Source organism: Triturus cristatus, chromosome 5_2 (genome assembly GCF_964204655.1).
Source record: "Triturus cristatus chromosome 5_2, aTriCri1.1, whole genome shotgun sequence".
Classification (NCBI taxonomy): domain Eukaryota; kingdom Metazoa; phylum Chordata; class Amphibia; order Caudata; family Salamandridae; genus Triturus; species Triturus cristatus.
The window spans coordinates 390,374,801-390,385,040 of NC_140588.1; the positions used below are offsets into that span (position 1 = coordinate 390,374,801).

At 45.7% G+C, this 10,240-nt stretch overlaps 1 protein-coding gene across 1 annotated transcript in view; it reads right to left on the reverse strand.

Moving 5' to 3' along the window:
• The window catches only part of SNRNP48 (small nuclear ribonucleoprotein U11/U12 subunit 48), a 125,635-nt gene extending 121,735 nt beyond the window's left edge, over nt 1–3,900 (reverse strand). Inside the window, exon 1 of the mRNA XM_085607256.1 lies at nt 3,586–3,900. Coding sequence (XP_085463382.1) covers nt 3,586–3,864 — 279 coding nt within the window. The 5' untranslated portion in view covers nt 3,865–3,900. The remainder of the gene's footprint in view (nt 1–3,585) is intronic.
• Between the last annotated feature and the right edge of the window lie 6,340 nt (nt 3,901–10,240).

Genomic DNA, 10,240 nt, shown 5'->3' on the forward strand with positions numbered 1-10,240 from the left:
GCCGAGTAGAACGACACTGCATAGAGGGAGAGTGTTACAAGAAACCTGCGAAGAAGGATCTAAGAGAAAAAGTCAGAAAATATGCATATTTGCAGCTCAGAGCCTGCCAACCCTACTGCGGAAAATTGACCTCCAAACGATTCTCAAAATGTTCCAGCATGCGAGGACTCCCTTTGGTTTCCCACTCAACTGCAAGATTGCGGGAAGGAACGGCATAGGTTTTTCAGTCCCGATGAAGCACAAGACTTACTGGAAGTTAATTGGGAAGAAAAATGAATTTATTCCAAAAAAAAAAAAACACTCCACAAGTATTAGCACCTTTACATTCTTGACCATAGAAGGCTGTTATGAATACAGTGTTCTCTTGAGGCAAGTCATGTCGCAGATTTCAGCTTTTGTCAACAGCCCCCAGGAAAGCATCCCCGAGGTGTTTTTAGGGACACTTAATGTTCTCTCTCTCTATTCACCCACTCCCAAACGTACCAGAGGATGAAACCTTGGTGATTGTAAAGAAAAAACAAGCATTGGCATAGCCAATAGGTCTCGCCCTTGGGACCTTAAAAGTGTTTAGCCATGCAACAGTTACATAACTAAATACTTATAAGGTCCCAAAAGCGAGACCTATTGGCTATGCAAAGCGGCCGTGAAAGTTAGAGTGATCACGATCGGTATCACGATCAAACATCAAAGCGGCCCTGCGGCCGCGAAAGTAATTGCGGTAAAGCGCGGCGCGCGCACCCGCGCACATGCACTGTAGCTCTAGGCTGGCCTGGTTGCACTTTTTGGAGCCCTCTCAATAAGTCTCGCCAGACCAGCGCATGCGCTGGGTCAGGCGAGACCTAAAAATAGGAAGATTTTTCTTGTTTGCTCGGCGTTCACTTCCCTGTGACAACGAGGACTGAGATATTTGCAGTTTTCCCTAAGTTGGCAGGGTATGCCCAGACGCGGGTCCCTTGCTCACTTTGCCACTGGATTCAAGCTAGCCAGGCTGAGGAGGGGTTTTACCCTGAAACCGACCCCACAATACTTGTTTGCGATCCAGGGAAGATGCGTCTTGACAGTTCGGGCTGGACTGTTCCCACGAGGAACAGAGTCAAGACTGATTTGCATATAGCTGAGTTTGAACTGGGGTGGCGAAGTGAGCTGAAGAATGATGATGGATTCAACCCAGATCTGTGACTAAGGGGGAATGTCTGAAAGGTTTCGGCGCTTCATCCATCGTCTCCTTGTGTTTGCTTTGTCAATGTAAGTGCCATTTTTCTAAAGTCATTGGACTACAACTCTTCCAAAATCAAGCACAACATTTTTACCAAAACTAGGGTAACTCCCTCTCTAACAAGTGGACCGCCCATTCGTTTTTTAATGTTGCCTCCATCAATACTCCTCTTAAATGCTTTGCAGGAGCATATGCGACCATCAATCACAGACCCTTTTGGTGTTCCGTAAGCTCAGCCCTTTATCAACAGTGTTCTCCCAACAGCATCTCCCTACTGCTACAACCCCACCGAAACTCTATTAAGCTCCCCATCAACCAACCACATGTCACCCAAAGTCTGATGGTTTTTTCTCACCCCATGAACGTGTCAACACATGTTTGTCTCACCTATCCAAACTACCTATGTAAGGGACAAGCCAGCAGCACTTCTATGAAACTGCATCCTAATTCCCCAGAAAAATCATGGTGTGGTGGTCCTGGCTCCTCTCCAGTTAATTTTGCCTCACCATCATACGTTGGGTCAGGTTTGGGGAAAGGGGCTAAAGTATGTGTCAACTCAAGAAGAATCAAAGCGAGGCTACTAAGAGGCCAGCGAGTGCAGGGTCATAACTTCCTCGTAAGTCTTCCTCGCCACATAGGTCACTACGTCATTTCTGTGGTGAGGAAGACTACACTCCGAGTAATGAAGATTATTGGTAAGTGACCTGGGCGTTACTGTTGCGACTTAAATTGTTACTATGCATACTTTGCCTCAGTTACCCGTTCCCTGCTGCTCAGCCAGTATGGATGTGATGTAGTGAAATGCTGGACTGCTTGGTGATGCAATGCTGGAGTGCCTGGTGTGGTTGAGAGATTGTCAGTTGGAGTGTGTGGGCCGAGCATCAAGGAGGCTGCTCCTGGTGGGGCTATCTGCTACTTACTTTCCATCTTAATAATCCTGTAACCAAGTCTTAATAAACTGTTATGTCTACGGTTTGCCTTTTCCCTTGTTTATGTATCTCTTCCTTACTTCTCAGCCTGTATGAGTGTTGGAGTGGTCTGGAATGTTGGATGATTGATGATATCGTGGAATGCATGGGTGCCTGGTGAGGTTGGGAGTGTCAGTTGGAGTGAGTAGGCTGAGCAGCAGGGGGGCTGCTCCTGGTGGGGCATCACCTGGACTTTACATCTTACAGTGTATTATCTGAAACTGTACCTATGAATAAACCTACAACGTACTTATACATAGCACCAGACTATCTTTTATTTACAACATAAACCTTATTCTACAATCTACGCTACGGCTACCTGGGCGTCCTTCCATTACAACAATTACCTCCTCGTAAATCTTCCTTGCCATAGAAAAGATGTAGTGACTCATGTGAGGAGGAAGACTACACTCTTAGTAAATAAGATTACCAGTAAGTAACCAGGGCAACAGCAAAATCAGATCTTCATGCACCACATGGGTGCTGCCACACATGCCGTTGAATGTAAGCAGAGGAGATTAGGGGAGGGCACTGGGCACATAAAGTTATGTGCAGGGTGAGGAAAATGTGCAGGATCACTGGAAAAGGAATGGAAACTGCACGGGCGTTAGTGAGGAGTGAAGCACTGACCTGCTATTACTGGTCTTGGCGTTAGACAGTTCTACCTGGCTACTGTGATAGAAGACAGGCAGCAACACCTGGAGTTAGACAAGAAGGTCTCCTTCATTTGGCACTCACTGGATGAGCATTGTCCCCTTGCACGCCTACTTCATTACTCCCCCTCCCCCGTACATTTACACTTAGTAAGTAAAGCGAACCCGGACCCTCCTGATAGGTCGCTCCCCCTCCACGCAGCTCTGCCTGTGTGCCCCTGCTACCGCTGCTAATTCCTACTGGTAAGTGTACCTTCCTCAGTTTTCCTCCGTTCAAGCGCCTCAAGGCCTGGCTCTTCGAGCAGTAGCAGCACCCCCCCCCCCCCCCTCCTCCTCCTCCTCCAGCACCTTGAGACCCTCACGGGTAAGTAGCGCGCTTTAAAAGTACAATGATTGATTGAGTAAATGCGTGTCTGAGCGTGAAACGATTATGGGAAATAGATAACTAACACGCCAAACACGGTGACACCCACATGCTTTCTACAGACCCACTCCCGATACACCACCGTGCCCCTGTCGAGGGTCTTCCACCAACGCCTCCCTTCTCCTCTCCACCTGCCAGAACACCACATGGGAGGGGAGCACCAGGGTCCAGAAGAGACGAGAGGGCGCCATGGTCAGAAAAGGGAGTGAAAGTGGGGGTCAGGTGATCCGAAGAGAGGTTGGTGCAGTGCAGAGACGGTGAAAGTCATTAAGAACGAGTATGGTGCTGTTCTAAGCATGCCTTGGGACACCTATGCTGCAGTACCTTCCGTCCGGTGGCTTCCGGCCTCCATCCAAAAGCAGCCATTACACCTGCCAGCTCCCGGTCGCAGGAGTCTGCAAAGTCGCTGAGTTCCTTCCGTAGCTGTTCCCTCCGCTCGGCGCCATCTGGCAGCGGTGGCTTAGCGACTGGAAGCGGAAGGGGCGCTGGAGTAGGCACAGGCTCCGCGGGAGTAGGCACAGGCTCCGCGGGAGTAGACACAGGCTCCAGAGGTGTAGGCACAGGCTCCAGAGGTATAGGCTGCAGCAACTCCTCCACCGCCATTGCTCAAACTAAAACATCAAACTTCACAGACAAAGAGGAAGGACTTGAAGAGAGGAGCGGAAAGTAAGTAGACATAAAAAGAGAACAGGAAAAAGCTGGCGATATAGAAGAGGGACATCACTGGAGTTTTAATTGTAGACCTTCTTTCATTTTTATGAAACGTCTCGTTTTTTTGGCTTTAAAATTCTGGTCACCTTACCAGTACGGCCACTTCGGCCTTTTAAACAAGCATTGGCATAGCCAATAGGTCTCGCCTTTGGGACCTTATAAGTTTTTAGCGAGAGCTATTGCCATTTTTGTTACCTTATATATAATTAGGATTATATTCTGTATAATTGAACACCTGTATTAAAAAAGAAATAACATAAAAAATGCTGCAACGCATGTCTACCATGAAGACGAACCTTGTGGGATGTTTCCATGTAATGTGCACTTGTGTAAGTGCTGGGGCACCTTGAAAGCAAATGGCAGTGATGATATACTCAAGCTTTAAGTCCCTTGCATGTGAATAAAACAAGCTCCCATTAGGAGCATACCATGCGCTATCGAGAAAGAAAGGGTCTTGTGTAACATCGTTTATATTATTTATATGAAATACTGATAGAGATATCAAAATAAAAAAAGATTGCTGTTTGGGCATTTAAATTCACGATGGGTAAACCCGCATTACATGCCGTGCTGTCATTGAATTAGTAAATGTCTTTAGGGGTCCATTCCAAACTGATCACAAAGGGGTTCATTTTTGCTCAAATATTTCGAGCATTAATGATCTAATAAAAACAAAGCTGCTCTTGTTATGTAGCTGTATATTCACTCATTCATCTTACAGGGAAAAGCTAATAAAAACACCACTACAAACAAATGGGTCACCAACAAAACAAGCATTTACAATGCAATGGTCTCGGCATTGTTAAAGTTAGAGCTATTGGCATTGCTCATGACATTATTTTTATGTTTTTGTTTTTAAAACATTTAAAGAAACAGCATTGTTATTTACAATGTCAATAGCTTAATCACTCTCAAATGCGAGACCTATTGCATTTGCACCCACACACAGAGCCACACACACAAAGCCACCCACACACACACAGAGCCACCCACACACACAGAGCCACTCACATAGAGCAACCCACACACAAATAGAGCCACCCACAGAGCCACCTACACACACACACAGTTACCCACACACAGACAGAGCCACCACAGTGAAAGTGAGTTAGTGAGATAGAAAGAGTGAGGTAGAGAGATAGAGAGTGAGTGATGTAGTGAGTTAGAGAGAGAGTGAAGTTGTGATATAGAGAGTGAGGTAGTGAGAGAGTGAGGTAGTGATCTTGTTAGAGAGAGAAGTAGTGAGATAGTGAGGTAGTGATATAGACAGAGGGGAGTAGTGATGTATAGAGAGTTATGTAGTGAGAGAGAGTGAGGTAGATAGAGAGTGAGGAAGTGAAAGAGTGAGTTAGTGAGTGAGAGGTATTTTCTGATGTAGTGAGATAGAAACAGTGAGTGATGTTGTGAGGTAGTGAGATAGAGAAAGATTGAGGTAGTGAAAGAGAGAGCCTTTATCATAAACAAATCAAATAGACATTGAACAGCGACAATAGTTGTGGAAGCCTCTTCAAAATGTAGGCTGTACTTAACATCTGCAACGTTTCAACTCGATCAAAAAACAAATTCTGAAGCCAAACGATGGATAGACAATCCCTGAAAAAGGACCTCACCACTCAAGATCTGAAGAGTTAAAACTGGGTGGACAAGCTGAGGGCAGAAATCCTTTTTTTAATTTTAATTTATATTTTGTTACTCGCAGACTATGTGGTTACATAATCCAGGTATGTATATTAAATCACTAGTGGTAGAATCAGTATTCCAAGATGATACGGACAACTTCCTGACAGGACCTCGCTCCGTGTGAGTGCACATTGGGTTTGGACGCAGCACTGCAGGAGTGTGGCAGGTAAATGAAGTGGCAGGAAGGGAAAGTGAGAGCGATTCCAGAAGGAGGGATAGTAAATTAAGAAGAAGGAGAGGAGGAATCCAGACTAGCAGAATGACGGCCAGGAGAAAGTGACTGGGAATATAAAAGGGGAGCAGGCTGACAAGAGGAAGAGGTAAGGGCAGAGAGACCCCCAGAGACGGTGATTGGAAACTCACAAAGGAAAAAAATACAGGGGTGTATGTTGCAAAAAAACAACACAGCAAGACAATGAACCTCGACGAAGAAGCCCGGTGTGATGAAGGAGGAGGGGGAGGAACGTAGAAATGATGGAGTTCTCTCGAGCCTCAATTTCAATACACAACTAAGGAAAAAGGAGTCGGTGGGGGGGTGGAATAACGCAGCATGCACCAAATCAGCAGTGTGAAACCTGCAGATGTTGGTGCTGCTGTGCCAAAGATAAACCTAACATTTGAGAAGCTTTAGAAATAGCCTTGCTCAGTGCAGTTTCTTCTGCAATTTTTGTGATCTATCAATTTAAAAAGTAAAAATGAGAACATTTCTAAAGTAGTGCTCGAAGCGTGACTGTAAATCACCCACACGTTTATTCTTTAATATAGTCTCATACTGATACAATTAATATGCTACACACACAGTGACTCTATACCAATGTATATATCTTCTGTACAAGATATGTATTACACCCGTTATTTATAGGTGTATGGTGCGATAAGTTACTAAGACCGGATATTCGATTTTGTGCTCCCAAAAAATACTGGTTCATACAAATACTATTTTGCAACTCTACTCTTAACCATGCAAATAATAAATTGCCGCTTTGAGAAAAATGTGACATAAGCATAAATCGCCTGAAAATAACCAGTGGAATTAAAGTTCTCCAATCAAAAGGATGGTAAAGAAACTGCTCTGGAAGGAACAAGTACACGAAAAGGCAGTAAAGATATCTAATCGGAAGCACCAAATTATATTTACAATAAAGCCAACCAAATGTGAACAATACAACTCAAACGCGACTTCTGCTGTTTCTGTCCTAAACATCCCACGTGGGGTATGGTTAGCAAATGAGTGTCTAAAGCAGTCCTGGCTTTCCTTTTGAAATCTATACTATCTAATCAGATACCACGAAAACACGACTTTTTTTTTGCATCTTTATAGAGCGCGAACTCGACCGGAAGGTTTTGGAGCGCTTTACATAGCCCCGTATTTACATTCAGGCACGGGGAGATTAAGTGGTTTGCCCAGAATCACAGGATGTGGACGCGACCTCGAGGCTCGAACCCTGGTTTCTTGCACCATGAGGCGGCAGCGCAGCCGACGGACCACATCCTCTCCCTATGACATGGTTGCGTTCAGGAGAAAGGGTGGTCACTCTACTCATGGGTATTTCATGGCGTTAAACAGCAGGGTGGTGCTAATCTCACCTGGTTTCTAACACCACGGTGTGCGGTTGCCATGAATCTGGTGGGATTCCCGCCATGGATTCACAAGGAGCAGAAAACCACCGCCGGGAACTCTATGGCTCCTGTATGTTCAGTGACGCCTCTCTTGCGTGCCAAGCCTCGGTTTGAAATAATTCACAGAGTCGAAACAATGTGTAAACTGTATGCACCAGTAAATTGCTTCCGGTAGTGTGTGGCTAAAAAAAAACACACTGCCGGGTTGGGCGAAGCTCACAAGACGGCCGTCTAAGAAAAGACATCAGAACTCCATTTGAACCGAAACGGAAATATTGCTACTTTAAAACCACCGTGTTGTTTTTTTTTTATTGCATAATTTATATTGCGTGAACTCGACCTGAAGGTATTGAAACGCTTTACACGAGCACCGTATTTACATTACACATGCAGGCACGGGGAGAGTATGTGATTTGCCCAGAATCACAGGATGTGGACGCGACCCCGAGGCTCGAACCCTGGTTTCTAACACCAAAGTCGGCAGTGCAGCCAACGTACCACATCCCCTCCCAAGAGCCAAATACACAAAGGAGGCAGGGCAGAGTGACAACGTTTGTTTGTCATGGAAGATAGACCAATGAAGCAAGCGAATTTCGAGCTAGATACGTTTGGCCATTTAAAGACCAGCAAAATGTCCACGTTCAGTTATAGAAAGGTATAGTGCTGTTAGGGAAGAAATGACCACAGATATGGGTTCTATTGCAAATGGTGTTAAGGAGTCAACATGAAGCAAACGTTCCTTATAGAATAGTGTACACGCAACGCATCCCCTCCCGTTAAATATTACAACCATACGAATAACAGCATAACTGACAAGGAACATTTTGAACACATAACAAAAGCAAGAAACGCATATAAAAGAAAATACATATGTTCTCAGAGTCCTACAAAATAACCTTTAAACAAGCACACCACTGCCTTTCTCCGAGGCGAAGCAGAAATGCCTCGGAGAAACGCAGCGGCGGTTTTCAGATTCGGGGGCGTGGCTAAAAAGTGGAAAGAAGAGCACGGAACACGCCCCCGAATCTGAAAAAGACAGAGCCTATTTGGAGGGACGGCTCTCTCCTCCAATGGCTGGCCTCCGTTTAGGAAGCCAGCCAATGGAGGAGAGCCAAAAAGAGAGGCAGGCTAAAGAGCCACTCTCAGAAACATAAGATCTCCGGACTTCCGGTTCTGCCTTCGGCAGACCGGATGGTCCCTCGACCTAAAAATATAGTCACCGATGGCGATATATATATATACTGCCCTCTGGTGGATCTAAAGTCTAACGTCACAATAATCAAAAAGGCGAAACAAAGTCACCTAGCAAGAACAAGAATGCGATTTGCACTAATATAATATTTGTATACTGTGTCAAACAGTTTTGGACAGACAGGAAGGGAAGTTAAGTGATTGTTACACCTCAGAATCAGGGATCAAGCTAATGAACAAGGGAAGTACAGAATGCAAACGTGTTAACTGGGCCCTCTATTGTGGGTCACCTTCAACCCGCTGAAGTTTGAAGTACTGTTGGTGAAAAAGGCAGAACATGCAGCTACGGGGCGGCTAGTACGTCCTAAAATGGGACAGAAAAGTTCCACCTCTGCTATGAATAGTGTAAATGGCCAATTGTGAACCAGCAAACATTCAGCACAGGAGGCATAATATAAAATGTTAAAATACATTAATCATCATCTCTAAGCACCTTGGACAAAATCTGGAAAATTCGAAGCTTGATTTTAATGGACCCACAGCACTGCAAGCATGACATACAGCATGAGTAGTAAAAGCCATTTAAAATGCACAGCTCACCTTAACAAGCGAACAAATCCTTTAAGTGGTCGGAGGAGATAACATGAAAAGGCAGAAATTACTTAGCTGCGTGCTGCGATACAAGGCCCGGTGTTCTTTCTTTTTTTTTTTTTTTTTTTGAAAAACCTTTATTGACATTTCGATCATTGACAAGTATGGGCCTACAACCCCCCAGGACGGCCGCTAAGCAATCAGAGCAATAAGGTCAAATATAAGCACATGCGGCACCTCAGTAGCAAAATCTTCATACTAAGATAGTTCGGCCCGGGAGCCGCGCAGGTAGGACACCAGGAGAAAAGGGGTTTTTCATTTTATAATGAAACAAAACAGTAGGATCAGGTGCCAAACAATTTCCCAACAGCGATAAAGGGCAGGCCGCATGATAGACGTTAGCAATAAACAGCAATCAATTGAATCCATGGCGCAAACACAGGAAATGATGGGGAAGAATATCAAAAACAGTTGCGCCTGCAGGCCCCCATACCTAACGCCCAGAGAACCCCCGGAAACTGTGGCACACACGGAGAGGCAACGGTTCACAGCAAAAGAGGCGTACCACGCTGATCCCAGAAAAGAAACAAAAAGAAACGGAGAAGAAAAAGGAGGCCATGGAAAAAGAGAGGAAGACTGAGAAAGAAAAGAGTCCCCCCCCAACCCCCCACCCTGCACCTCTGCAAATGAGTATGGCCCCTCCCCCCAGCAGTGTGCCTGTCGCCCTGGAACTAGACCCGAAATATAGAAGAAGCAGGGAAAAAGGAATAAAAAAGAACCCCACCAGGCGGGGGGGTGGAGAAAATATAATAGACTGGAGGAGGGCCTTCAGAACATACCCCCGGCTTCTCCCTCCCGCACCGTAAGGTATCCCAGCAGCAAACAATAAGTAGCACCAAATCGACCATAACAAAAGGGGGAATGGGGAGCATTGCGCACCGAATATGCTAGTAGCTATGTCCTGGGAGTACACAACCATGAGTCCGCCCGTCTACCAGATGACCACCCCGAGGGATCAGCCTCATCCCTGACCACTCCTGGCGATGCTGCCCATGCCTACCCCTCGACCCAGCGCCATGTCCGATGTTCCAAGGTGAAGGGATGTCCCAAAACAACCGGGAAGCGACGCACACAGGTGGGGTGGAGGTCTCAGAACGCCAACACAGTCCGCATCTCGGAGGGACGT